This window comes from Leuresthes tenuis, unplaced genomic scaffold, assembly GCF_036924035.1.
Source record: "Leuresthes tenuis unplaced genomic scaffold, fLeuTen1.0.hap1 SCAF_17, whole genome shotgun sequence".
Lineage (NCBI taxonomy): Eukaryota > Metazoa > Chordata > Actinopteri > Atheriniformes > Atherinopsidae > Leuresthes > Leuresthes tenuis.
Window position 1 is genome coordinate 11406065 of NW_027325371.1, and position 14453 is coordinate 11420517.

The 14453-nt window shown below is 38.4% G+C and overlaps 2 protein-coding genes across 8 annotated transcripts in view; one reads left to right on the top strand and one right to left on the bottom strand.

Moving 5' to 3' along the window:
• Positions 1-12709, top strand: part of LOC140273954 (BAR/IMD domain-containing adapter protein 2-like) — a 48034-nt gene extending 35325 nt beyond the window's left edge. The window contains exons 7-15 of one of the 5 annotated variants that reach the window (XR_011908067.1): positions 2298-2450; positions 3660-3902; positions 4216-4447; positions 4799-5000; positions 5109-5177; positions 5264-5417; positions 5668-5705; positions 8348-10678; positions 11183-11239. Coding sequence is in view for 3 of the 5 variants with exons in the window: in XM_072369611.1 (XP_072225712.1) it covers positions 2298-2450; positions 3660-3902; positions 4216-4447; positions 4799-5000; positions 5109-5177; positions 5264-5417; positions 5668-5705; positions 11183-11252 (1161 nt within the window). In the remaining 2 variants the exon portion in view is untranslated. Of the gene's footprint in view, positions 1-2297; positions 2451-3659; positions 3903-4215; positions 4448-4798; positions 5001-5108; positions 5178-5263; positions 5418-5667; positions 5706-8057; positions 10679-11182 lie in introns of those variants that run through there. The other 4 variants (XR_011908068.1, XM_072369613.1, XM_072369611.1 and 1 more) reach the window with 4 other exon arrangements.
• Positions 12710-12795: 86 nt separating this feature from the next.
• Positions 12796-14453, bottom strand: part of aatka (apoptosis-associated tyrosine kinase a) — a 32050-nt gene continuing 30392 nt past the window's right edge. For all 3 annotated transcript variants that reach the window (XM_072369608.1, XM_072369609.1, XM_072369610.1), the window contains one exon: positions 12796-14351. In XM_072369608.1, the coding sequence (XP_072225709.1) occupies positions 14323-14351 (29 nt within the window). In that variant the 3' untranslated portion in view covers positions 12796-14322. The remainder of the gene's footprint in view (positions 14352-14453) is intronic.

A 14453-nucleotide genomic window follows, 5' to 3' on the forward strand; every position in this document is an offset into this window, starting at 1 on the left:
CAGCTGTGTATGTTCCTTTGCCAGACATTTCTTCAGCATGGCATGTTTCTCTCCTCCTTTGTCTCTTCTCTCCTCTGTTCTCTCTGCAGTATAGAGCGTGACTCATTCCAAATCAGTATCACCATCTATGTTTTTCACAAGATAGATAAAGAGAGAGAAAGCAAATCAACTTTGCATCTCTTGTGGTAAATATAAACTCACCCTGCAGAGGGAATGCTCATCCTTTTAACCAAGCCATGTATAAAAGAGATACATTTAAAAAAACACTAACTGAACCAGTTTCAAAGCTCTTGGTTTAAGTTTAATATACAGAGAACCGGGATAAAATCACTCTTCTCTCAGGAAAAGAGAAAAAGTTCTTTTTTTTGTTTTGTTTTTCTTATCTTCTCTGCCTGATTTGACAACTTGGCTCCCTGTATTTGTGTCTGGTTGTCGGTAGATTTCTTCTTTTTCAAATGCAAACCATCACCACTCAAATGTTTGAGTAGATTGTTGTTTAGCCACTTAAAATACCCCTCCACACTTGGCTTGTCAGTGAACTAATCTCAGGGCAACTGGAAAACAGAGCACTCTGGTGGTAACAAAATATAATGCATTTGCAGCTTGTAAGCTTCTGTTGTGCCACCATAACCTTTTTTTTTTAAATTTGTATTTATTTATTTATTTATTTATTTATTTTTGTCATTATAAGGGAACTTTATGTTTTGTAAAAGTGGAAATTGAGGAACTCGTAATCATACTGCAGCACCAGCAGAGGCTGAAAAGAGAAAATTTGCATTATCCAATTTTCTAAGATTCAAATGACAAAAATATGAAAAGCAAGCACTGTCTGGGCTCAGTAAATTCATTGTATGGTGGCCTTTTGGCATCACTTGCCAACATTTCAAGTTAAGACTTGTCATGATAAACTTTCAGAACCAACTATATTCAGTGATTATCTCATTTTACATGTTTTAGGTTTACTGAAATCAGGATGACCATAATACCCCTGTACTAACATCAAACATGCCAATACAGAAAATATAACACTCTTTTCTAGGTGCATATATATTGGCTGATTGTGGTAAGATTATGAAACTGGACTCTGTTGACTCACTTTTGACTACAGTATCCAAACCTCCCGCCTACTAACAAGCTAAACGTGCAGTTTCCGTAATACAATAGCTGAAATCTGCACGCACAAGATCATGATCTCCCCATACTGACCAACCATCAGCAGCGTCTTCACCATTTGTAACTATTATACAAAATTTTTACAAAAAGTGTTACCACACCCTGTTATAAGATAGAAGATCAAATTTCATTGTGAAACATAAAAGGGATCCCCACTTCTATGAACATTTCATTTGTCATTACTCACATCTTTGTAGTTCCATTGCCATTTCTTTGAGTAATTGTGCTTATTTGTGCCACATTATCCTTATCTTTCAACTACATACCCCAATGTTTGATCCCCGGTGTTAATCTCTTCTGACATAATCTTTTTGTTAATGTTAAGTTCGACAGATTTTATTTGCCCCTCCAAAACAACAAATCTTAACTTGAAATTAATCTGATCCCTTTGTCCACAGCATCTCTTATCTTGTGTGTGTGGTCCATAAATACTTGGCATTTTTAGAGAGCTCACACTAAGACAATCTGACACCACTGGATCTCTTGCTGTGTTCCCATTTATCACGCTTTTACAGACATTAACGCGCCTCTTATTTGCTATACTTCAACATGTACAGTGGAATAGTGGGTCTTTGCGGGAAGTTCCTCCTTAACACTGTGGGATCTTCAGTAATAATTGCTTTTCTTCCACAATGCTCAGCAGAGAGAACTGGCCAAAGAAAGTCGCACAGTAAGGCTCTCTCTCTGCAAAGCTAATACTACCAAGGTGCACTTAACCCCTAATTGCTTGAGTAGAATTCTGCAGTGACTGACAGAATAGGATTGTGCTGAACAGCTCCCGGGGAGAAATGTGTAAAATATTATGAATGTCACCCATTATTTAGGTGCTGGCTCGCTGCTTGGACATTTCAGAGCTTCTGGCAATTTGTCTTACGTATTCAATGTGACAATTGGCTTTTTTAAAATTTTCTTTTGTTACAGTGAACCAATAACCAAAAAAAGTCTTTCGTACTTCCTCACCTGTGAAAATAGCATTGATTCAGTGTTTTAAATGAGTCGAACCCACATACCTTCTTTCAGGTACCCAATATGTTACTATTGGAGAAATCTGTAGATTTTATGTTTAACCAAAGTGTCAGATCAAGTAGATTATACTTATTGTGTCATTGTGTGTTCACCTTCAGTTTGTGGAGACGATCAGCAGCAAGCAGACTGAGCTGGACACCTTCATCGCAGAGGGATACAAGACAGCTTTGTCAGAGGAGCGTCGCAGGTACTGCTTCCTAGTGGACCGACAGTGTGCTGTGGCCAAGAACAGCAGTGCATACCATGGCAAGGTAACTGTGACATTGTTTTTCTTTCTTTTCTTTTTTTTCCCTTGTCTTTCAGATAAGCCCCACCTATTTAAGAAGAAACCCATTTTCTGTATGTTTAAACATGTATGTGTTGATGTCCTCACTTAAATTTGTGTAAATATTTTCCTCTGAAACTCAGCAGCTGTACACCACTATTAAGCAAAAAGAACACAGGAGGAGACATAATTCAAAGCTCCGTTAGTTTTGACTGCTGACAGGGGCCTCTTCAGTTGAAAGATGTCTCAAGACTGTAGACAATGACCAGCTCACAGGCATATGTGAAACTGTAATCCATCATTTCCTGGTCGAGTATCTGGTCACCTTCTCAGTCCATGAAAGGACTAATAGGAAAATAAATCTGTGCAAAGTTCAGTGTTCAGTGGATTCTTACAATTTAAGAGAAGAAGGGGTTTTAAAAGCAAGATTTTGTCAATTTACATATTAATGGTTGGCCTTTTGTGTGTTTGTTTGTGTGGGTGTGTGCTCCAAATGCACTCTTTTCCATCTCTCAAGAATATTAAATTCATGGGTAATGGAGTACATCAGTCACCTGGGATTATTGGTGGGTGAGAACTGCCAGCCTGAAGATATGGCTGGAGGAGGACGTTATGCTGTATGTGTGCATTGACTGTGCTGCTGCTGCTTCTTTTTTTAATCTTTTTTTTCTTCAAAATGGAGTCTGTTCATTAATCAGGATGGAGGAGTGTGTGGGAAGTGTTCACTTTCAGCAAACTGAAGAACCCTCTCCCAGAAGGTTGCTAGAGAGCGTTTGCATCTATACAAGATTTTTGTGCATTATAGAAGGGGGGAAAGAGTTGATGAGAGATTCAAATTACTACATACAATGGGACATAACAGTTTGTTCATGTGTGCAATACTCACACACATGCTTGTCATTGTATAGTTGTTAAAAGAACAGCTGTGTCCGCAGGCTGGGAGATGCGGCAGTGGGCAGCTTGGTTGTGTGAAGGTCTGCATCACCCACGCAGCACATTATCATAGCTGCACAAAGGGCAGCAACTAAGGATACACACAGATAAAATATCTTTGAGGACTAATTGTATTGTTTTGGAAGAAGAACTAAATTGAGCAGTCAAAGCAAATTCTTAGCTTAGCCTTTTTCAGAGGTTACATTACAGCTCCTGTAACAGCTTTTTTTATGTTTCCCCAATCTTGTAATTGTCCTTTTAGGGTAAAGACCTCCTGACTCAGAAAATTCCAGTGTGGCAACAGGCCTGCTCAGATCCCAATAAGTTGCCAGAAAGGGCCATGCTCCTGGCTCAACAGATGGGCTCTGCTGCGCTTGGAGGCACAAGTCCCCTGCACACCTCCAAATCCAACCTGGTCATCTCAGACCCCATCCCTGGAGCCCAGCCTCTTCCTGTTCCCCCAGAGCTGGCTGTTTTTATGGGTAGTGGCCTTGGACACCCGACGGTGAGGAAATGAATGGCTTATTTTTATTTTGACTCTCACGCAATAAACTAAAAGATGCTAACTTTAAGCGAGGACAATGTTTACATTTTAATTCTACTTAAGTGGTTGATATGGACATACTGATATATATATCTATATATATATAGATATATATATTTTGTATTCAAACAGAATGTCATAAGTATTCATATTTATCATTTAAACATTATCCAAATATTTGAAATTATATTCTTGCTACAACATTGTACAAGGTCATTGATATTTACCAATTTACAGTCATTACCAATTGCACACACCCGCTTATTTATTTCAGAGGCTGATCGGCCCTGATGGCATGTCCATGGTCAATGGGACAACAGGGGTCCATGGAGAAGAATACTGGACAGATGGGGGAACAATGTCTGTGTCCCAAGTCAGACCTTCATCCCCTCAGACCCAGGCACAGGGCCAGTCTCAGGCCCAGCCTCAGAGACAGGTCAGCGACGTCTACTCCAACACTCTACCAGTCCGCAGGCCTGCCCCTGCCAAAAATAAAAACCCAGTGGGTAAGATATCCAGACAATCCTTGGATTTTATTATTTATTAGCACTTAGGCTTCAGCATTCATAGGCTGAATGTTTGAGCACCAAAACTCTTCCTATAATTGTATATGAAGGTCTGTTTTTATGATTCATGAAATGATGAGTCTAACCATCATCTCAACTATTGTTAGTTTGTTAATGATGATTACACCACATTGCAATCAATTTGGCAGCATAGTGGTAATCCTGCAAAACAAAAGCACATTCAAGAGGTTGCTACAATTTTAGCATATGTGGTTCCTGACTACCCTTTCTGAGCTCAACACTCCTGAAAACTTGATAATGTTAATCATTTATGCATCAAAATCCTCGCAGGAGAGACACGGACCCTGCCCAGGTCCAGTTCCATGGCAGCGGGACTTGAAAAGAATGGTCGCTCTCGTGTCCAGGCCATCTTTTCCCACGCCGCAGGCGACAACAGCACCCTGCTCAGCTTCTCAGAAGGAGATGTCATCACCCTGCTAGTGCCTGAAGCCCGTGATGGTTGGCACTATGGAGAGAATGAGAAAAACAAGATGTAAGTAATGTATTGATTTGCTTAGCTTTGAGTGAATCCATCCTGTGAAATTGTAATATTTGTCACACATTTTAGTATAGTATTTAACAAGTTCTGCTAATTTTGCAGGCGTGGCTGGTTCCCGTTCTCCTACACACGTGTTCTGCCTGAAAGTGACAATGACAAGCTCAGAGTGAAGTATGTACATGTCATCAATAGTGTGTCAATTTGATGAGCCCAAATGAGCCCAAAGTCCTGAGGCTTCTGTCCGCTAACATTTCCAGTCTCCATCATGGGAAAAGCAGCAGCACAGGGAACCTACTGGAGAGTGATGCATCACTGCCCACACCTGACTATGGCCTGACTGCCCGACTGCTGGCACAGAGCTTAGCACAGACCCGCCCACGCCCCTACAGCATGGCAGGCTTTGGCCCACAGGTAGTACAATGTGTAGTATCCATTATCTGTGCAGTTTCTAAACTTGTTACTCTTGTTTTGTTAATTTGCAGCCCCCATCCGATTTAATGCTGTGTTGCATAATTTGAAATGAGTAATCCTGCAGTAACTGACACTGACACTGACACTTTAGCTTTGTTTCTGCTGCCATCTAGTGTTCTGTTAAATATAACAAGCACCTCAGTACTAGCTATACTATCTCTAAATTAAATACTTGTACATTTTTTTTCAGCCTGCTATTGAGGATTATGATGGTCGCTTTGCCACAAGGTAAGTGACTTAACTGCTCTACCCTCCAAGCTTTGAATGATGCTGTATGACTGCCACTATCATCTCAAAAGAAGAACACTCAGGCTGTCAATTTAGATTAACAGCATGTTATTCAAATTACCACAAGCAATCCCAGAGAATTTAATTCATAGAGGCGTCCAAAGTTATTTCTTGCTTTATTTCTGTGAGCCATTCTTTTTTTTTTTTTTAATTTTTTAATTTGATTTTGTTTACACAAAATGGTAAAACACAATAACATTTTTAATGTTGTCTCTCCCCCCCCATTGTTCACCTGGAGTACACAATGTTGCTTGGTTTTCTAGGTCATGAACATAACTTATTTTTAACCCAAATATACTTCAGTTTATGTATGCAGACACCTCTTATTAACCAAAGCATTCAGCTTATTATTTGAAAAGCAATTTAGACAAAATGATAGAAGAATTAGAACACTTGGCCTTTCATTTTCTTTTGCTTGTTGAAGGTTCAATGAGGAGTTAAACTAGAGCAATAGATCTACAGGGTGTCCATAAAGTCTCTTTAATAATATATATATATATATATTACAGAAGCAACTGATGAAATATCTTAATCAGATTTGTTCTATGTACTTAGAAGTTATCAAAGTTTTTAATCACATTGCATTTGTATATTTCAGGTATTCTGTCCATAAATAACAATTTAAAAAATTACAAAATTATTACATTATTACAAAAGCAAATTATGTGGAAGTCGTTACAAAATAAAGATTAGATACTGAAGTTGTTTTTTTTTTTTTTTTTTTTTTAAACTAATTTAATACACCTCTATATGCCCATCAAGACGGTACTCGAATTTCATGCCATGTTTGCTCCATGTTAGCCTCATCAATGATATCGGTGTGCTTTTGCTTTGGATCAGTGGTGTCCCGTAGCTTTGTTCGATACACAATATCTTTAATATAACCCCATAGAAAGAAATCCAGGGTAGCGATATCTGGTGAACGACGTAGCCAGGGAATCGGGCCATCCCTTTGTTTTTGGTCGTCCACTCCTCCCTTTATCCAACACTGTCCCGGTCTCCATAATTTTCTTGTGCCATGCACGAATTGACAGATGTGTTGGTGAATCTCGACCATGCTTAGTTCTGGAGTTTCACTGAGTCTACGTATCTGATTTTGTTTCAATAAACCATGACACACCTTGTGACTTTTGTTGAGGAGTAGCCATTTATTAGCAGTACCTCTTTCAATAACAGGAAAGCTAAAATACACAACTGCAATGCGATTTAAAAACTTTGATAACTATTGAGTACATAGAACAAATCTGAATAAGATCTCTCATCAGTTGCCTTTGTAATATATTTGTAAACAAATTGTAAAGAGACTTTTTGGACACCCTGTATATTGCTATAGTTTTAAGATGCCTACCACTTCAGTTGAATTCAAATTGTTTGCTTTGAATATTTTTTCTGTCTGCTTCATCTTTTCCTCTTTGCTCTTCCTTATGTCTCTTTTTTTAAGATATCTTTTTTAATAGTAAGTATTGCTGTCTAGTAGGGTCAGTATCGCATTTTATTGTCAGAGTGCTCTTGGCCCAGTATATTAGAACAGAAATTCTATCAAGTCTTTGCTGACTTCCAAGGTTGTGTGAGGTTAAGGTTAGAAATAAAGCTATGCCTGTTTCTGTCCAATCAGGCAGTACATCCTTCTATGCACGTATATAAATGTGTGTAAGATGGTGTGCGTATATGTGCGAGAGATGGGAATAATGTTCTTGAATAATGTGCATATGTATTAGTGTTTGGTGAAGTACGTGTTGTGACAGTAGTCATCATGCTGACTTCATCTCAGTCATTTCTGCTTGTCAGCCTGGGGCATTCAGCTCCAGTGTCAAGCTGTTACACATACTCCTGTCTGCTCTAAACGTATGTTTTTTTTGTTTTGTTTTTTTCTCCATTTTTTCTTTATCAGTATTTTGAAACAACACTGTCCAGCTGGGTGTATTCACCCAACAGACTAATACTACATCCCTGTATTTAAGGAGATGACTTAATGATTTTCTCATCAACTGCAACTTCTTGATTTTGTACTTTTCTGCGTCTCGTAGAGACAAACCTAGACTAGAAAGGTTTTTGGTTTGTCCAACAATTTCCAACCACCAAGCATGTTTGTATTAAAGTGTTGATGAGGGAATTGGAAGTCCAATCTTCCTAGTTTTGGTGGGTGCATTTGGAGTTTGCAGGTGGGGCAAAATAAATTTCCTGACCCCACCTCCTAAACTCCACCCTGCCTTCTTGTACCTGTCTTGTCTTTCTCCATTTCTCTCTGAGTGTGTCCGACCTGGCAAGCTTCCTTCTCTCTTTGTTCCACAGTGACAGTCCTGATGGCAAATTGATTTCGACTGTGTGAGAACAGACATAAAGACAGAAACAGACAGCTCCGGATAGCACAGGGGCCTCTTCCTCCCAATCTTTCCCTCCTCTTAGCCTCCCTCCTGTCCGCTTATCTCCACCTCTTCTCCCTCTGCCTCCACACACACCCCTTCTCCGAATGGAAGAGGCCAGTTTCATCCCTCCTTTCTGTCCTCTCTTCCTCCCCGGGTCCCTCCTTTCCTCCTTCTGTCCGTCCTGGGTGCTGCTGCTGGTGGCGTCGGTGTGGACAGTAGCGGTTGGTGGGTGGAGGATTGCGTTGAGCGAGAGAGCCAGAGTGGGGCCTACCTGCTCGGCATGCAGCGATATGGACTCTGAAAACTCTGTCTGATCATAGTCCACCATCATGGACTGATCTCTCAAGAGACTGCCTTTGCTACTGCTAGTCTTTCATGCATGTACATGGTTGTGTCATTTTGTCAAAACTAAAAGACATGTTCATGTACTGTACAAGTGCCAAAAGACTTCTATGTCATTGTATTTATGCCACTGACTGAATGGCCTTTTTAAGCACATGTGGGCCCAATATTGTTGAGTTCCCACCCAACACAAATGCTCAAAAAGCTTTGTTCAAAGTAAGGCTGTGCAGCAGCTTAATATGTTTCTGTTCTGAGAGATCCCATTGGTCCTGCTGTGCTCCCTTGTGTCAGTGGTAGACTTGATTTTTCGTCCAGAGGGTCTGTCATATTTGCCTTACTTTGCTTTTTTTTTTTCTATTAAACACATTTTTATGTGCAAAAAAAATCAAACTTTCAGAGCTTCTAGAATATACAGTTTATATATTGATTGAAACTGTTTCTGTCTGTCCACTAATTTGCGCTTTTTTTCCTTTTTAAGTTTGTGCTCCGTTAAATATCCCCTGGAGGCACATATAAACCTGCAATATACATATACATATATATTTATATATGTATGTATGTATATATATATCTCCCTATATATGAAATGCCTTACTCCAATATTCTATTTTTTTCCCCTTGAAGGCGTAGTGCATTTGGAGGTTTCTGTCACTGCCTGATGTGAATTTGCCCAATATGAGACGCGCATGCTCAGATAACACTTGCACGTGCGCCATAGTGAACTAACACCTCCTTGCATACTTATAAAACACCAAGATGCCTTTTTTTCCGTTCTTATGTACATTGCCACTATGCACATGTCTCCAAAACCGACTGTAATTTTCTCATCTCTTTGATTATTTTCATTAAATTTTGATCGTTCCAAACACCATAAATTGGATCTCATTATGTACTCTGTGACTTCCTCAACATACAGTATGTAGAACTCGGCACCACCTGGTTTCTTCATTTGAACACCCAGATGCACATCTAATAAGTCCACTTCGGCACGCTGGGTAGATGCCGTTAGAATAATGAACAGATCTATTTTTTATCTAAATTTTTTTTTTTTTTGCTGTTAAGAAAGCCATGTTTTGGTATAGTGGGGATTTGAAATGCTATATATATACTAATACGTAGTCAGGACAGATATTGTATAGATCTCCATTACCCCACAGCGTGTGCATCTCACATCAGTCAGCAGCTCACATCCGGTAGTGACAGGGTCTATGGTCTTTAGTTGAGTATCCTCAATGACAGCTGTGAATTAGTTATAGGTTAATTTATAACCACAGTTTTTGCAGCTTTCAGTGTTATATATGATTGTATTCCCTGAGTGGCTATGTAGTTTTTGGTCTTTTCTTTAGAGAAAAAAAAATGATGCTGTCTTTGTAACCTATTTCCAGAAAAAAAAACCTACTGATTAGTTGAAGTGTTTATATTATGCATGCTGTGGAGGGAAACCAGAAATTGTGACACGAAAATTTGACCTTGAATGTATGGTGACTTTTTACAAAGGTATTCTAAATAAAACATATCTCTATATATTAATAAACAGTCTGGTCTGAAGAGAAATCTGTTCTGCCAGTGATGTGGCATTTTCAGTTCTAATTTGTTTCAAAGTTACAGTTCTGAATTTTTTTTCACTTTAAATTCTATACTCAAACTCTTTTATGGATCATTTTAAGTCACAGCTGTGTCTTACGCATGCTGTTTCATTCTTGCTCCTCCCTGAGCACCCATAGCATCTGTGCTGCCGTCATTGTAGAAAAAAAGTGTGTGAGGTGGTGATTTGTACAGAATGCTGAATGTGAGTATCTGAACTTTTCCTGCCTGCCTTCCTTCTCCTTGGTTGTGTGTTGCGTTTTTTGCTTGTGTTCGAGTTGTCTTTTGGTCAGAGAAGGAACACTTTTTAGGACACCCAACTTCTCACTGATCAGTTTGCAGTAAAAATTGTCCCCATGAATACAGCATACAATTGAAAAGGGGCATATTGTTTTGTAAATGGTATGGCATGTTGAGCATGAAGTGTGTACTCCCCGTTTTGCATCCTTCATTTCAGTGAATTATTATCAACAGTATGTTCATCTTGCATCAGACTAACAAGTGTCCTTACAAATTGTGACCCATGCATGATCTGAGAGATGTACCATACAAACCCAAAGGTTCTCTTTACCTTCCAGTTTGGGTCCAGAATTGTCTCGGTTCTGAGGGAACGGGACCTCCGTAAGTCACCAGTCTCCATCGCTTCTCAGCCAACCAATTTCCTCTCATCTTCTCTTGATTGATGCCTGGTCCTCTCTGTTATCACTGGCTGTCTGGCTGCATTAAGATGCTGGAAATCACTTTTCTGTACTTTGGCCTCTATGGATGTGGCAGCATTTGATTCTCTCAGTCCAGTAGGCCTTGAATTCTGTGTTGGGTCCTTTTTTTTTTTTTTTTTTTTTTTCTTTCTCAATCCTTTTGTATGCAAATCTCATGCACAGATGAGACTAACCCTGCATGCATATCATAAACAGTTTTCCATCTTATTTTTTAGTAGTTTTCCCATCCCATGCTTGCTAAATTTCACAAAATCCCAACTTTTTTCTTGTCTCACTTTAAGACTAAGAGGGCAATTTTCTGTGGGTGTGGTAACATAATTAAACTTGTGTGTCTTTCTAAATCTCTCACTCCTACAATGTTCATTCTAATTATGTGTTCCTTGTCTCATCCCTCCTCTCCCTGCAGTGACCATACCCTGGAGGTCTTCCTCAGGCCTACCTTCTCTGATGACCGGTCTGCACCCATCTACTACTAGCAGCCAGCTGTCCCCTTTTTCCACTCATGGGCACTTTTTTTTTTTTAATGAGAGGAAAACAAAAGCCTTCATTGGCATGTTTCATTGTTTTCATAGAAGGGCCTACACGTGTGATTAGGGTGAAAAGCCACCACAATAAACATGTTACACTACTAAGAATTTAGTTTCTCTGCTCAGGAAATTTACTAAAAGAATTTCCAATTTATGTTTTGCAACTGCTTTCACCACCACTGAATGTCTGTCTGAACATTCAAAAACAAGCGTGAATGTAGATGTTATTAGTTATTTAGATCACAGCAGTTATGGATAAGGTATGGCTAGGAAGTTTTAACTAGTGATGCCATCACATAATTATTTATCTGCACTTCTATTATGGGATTAGTTTATTTCCTTCAAAACTATACACTGTAAATTTCTTTGGAAGATTATTAGCATTCATCAGGAGTGATGGCACATTTTGCATTAGTTGTTTAAATGAGAGCTGAGGGTAAATGTGAAATGGTTACAGATGCCAGCACATTACTGTTTATGTTAATGGAAGATCACATAAAGTTCGACTGGACAGTAAACTATAATTCTGCTTTTGTTAAGTAAATGTAAAACTTTATATTTGCAAGTTGTGAAACAGTACACCCAAATTTATGAATGTGGGAACTGTGCCTTCAATGTGTTTTTTTTTTTTGTTTGTTTGTTTTTTTTCTTCAAACATACGATAGCATCGTTGACCATATTGTTCGATAAACTGGTTCGAGGGAACATGCAGCACAGTTCTACTTGCATTTTTATAATTCTAAAAATATTGCTGGGACTGTTTCACTTTCTTTTTTTTTTTTTCTTTTTTTTTTTGCTTGAGCGAGTTTCAGTACAGTGCAGTTGCAACTCCACAATACAAAAGAATAGCTTGAGTTGTTAGTCTTTTTATTATGTTTGAATTACTGCAATATCTAAGCTGTCGGATAGCCAAGAGTTTAAATACAGTGCTACTTTATGGGACTTTTTTTATATTAAGCTTTGAGGGCTTGGTAGTTTATCAAATAAGATGCAGTATTATCTTTGCTTTTGGTCATTCACTCAGTATTATACATCATCCGCATCTGGAAAATAAGTAGAGGCATTTATATAAAGTATGCGGTGTGAATATAGTTGAGGGTCTCATTGAAAAAGCAAAAATATGAATGGATGTGTGAATGAGCTGACATGCCTCTTAGCATTACATTAAGAACTCGTGTTTTTACAGATGAGTCAATTACTCTGGGTGATATGGTCATGCTTTTATTACAACACTCATCTGGGCATCAAGTTTAACATGCTTTTTTTTTTTTTTTTTACTTTTATATAGCTCTCATGTCTCCAATTTCACCTTTGTCCTGTTTGTACAATATCTGTACTGTACAGAAAATGCATATAAATTATCTTGTCAAAAATAAATATAAACATGCACAAATGGCATACTTTTATGTGTTGTGCTGTCATATTTTACTGTTTTGCAGAAAAATGTTAAATGGAATTGCATATAAAGTTTAAAATATCACAGACACAAAAAGAGGAAAAAAAGGATTTCGATTTATTCGTTTGGGATAGTACAACAGCCATGAGTGAGGGACGAATGGTAACAGCAATGGTGTTACTACCGGTGCATAGATCAACCCACCTCACCTTCTCCAAAGGAGTCTGCCACTTAATCCAATGGGCTTTGTAATATCTCTTTGGCAAATTTTAGAGACGGTCATCCTGGATTGTATCTTTTGAAGAGCTCATACAAAAATATTAGCAATGTTTTCTTGTCTTGCACAATTTAAAAGGCAAGGAGAGGAAGGAAAAGGCATTGGCACTTGGAGCTACAGAAGGATAGAGAAAGGGAGGGAGTTGTCGATACAGCAGTAGTAATTCAAGTCAAGCTACCTGCTACATGTTGATATAAGATTCATACAATATGCCAGATATGATCTTTTTTTAAATGTCTTTCTTCATACAACTCAGATCTGGGCTTTCAGCACAAATGTAATAGTTTAAGTATGATAGAATTGATAGAAAAAATACATAAAGGTGATAACATTCCACATTTATGACTGAGGTGTTTAGACAGACACCACTGAATTGTGTGGAAATGCCTCTCTGATATTGTTTTGCTGATGAATAAATCTATTTTAAAATGAAAGATTACATGTTACTAAGTAAAAGACACATGTAGCTGGCCTTGTGTGGACACAAACCGTGGATCTCACATGTCCGGCTTTTTAATTCCAAGATGAAGAGGTTAAGAGTAACTGAGGCTTCACAAAGTGCATCATTAACCAAAGTGATACGTGATAGTGATCAAGTAGTGGCAACACCCTGATTTCCTGTTACATGTTTCCACTCAAAAATCACATTAAAGCCACAAAGTCCCAGAATTTGTATGATTTGAAAATGACTAGGATTTTGAGAAAAAATTAAGCACCTCCAGTGATCTTACACCTTTTTTTTGCTTTTGTTTTGTTTGTTTAGAAATTCATCACAGCTCCTTGCGCGACAGTGATCAAGCACTCTTTTCCAGTTCTTACAATGAAAGCTGTAACAGTCTTAAGTTGCAAGAAAAGCTAGGTCCATGGTAAGCAGATGTGCAAATGCAGCCGATGAGAGGAATAGCGATGATACCTATCATTTCACTTTTTTTCATCCTTTTATTTTCTGATAATCTCATAATATACTTTTTAAAATAATTGCAAGGTCACCATAAGAAATTGGTGCTGCATTGAGCAAATAAGTTATTGTTGTATGTGTGCTGCATGTCAATAAGATTCCTACTTCTGGAAACAATACTATTTGACTTTGTATCCACCTTCTGGGGTCGTCACAATCAGTAACCATGCCTACGTCTATTGCTCTTTCTCTGTGAAATAAAAATAAGTGTGTGCAAATCATTCGGGTTATTTCACTACAATATGAGGCACTGTCTCATACAGGGTCACCAAGGTCAGATCCCCTAAATGTTGATAAAAATAAAACTCTGTAAAACACTTAGATATAATAATGCTGCTTTTCTGTGTTGAGAAGGACTGGGACTCCACTGGTCTTTCTCACAGGGGACTCAATCTTGTGGGTTATCATCACTGGTCCCTGTTGAACACAAGTGGAATTAGTTCATAATTGAATACCTTTCAAACTCCAATTAACAAACTTTACAGCCACAACTAACGCATACCAAGTAGTATACCATAC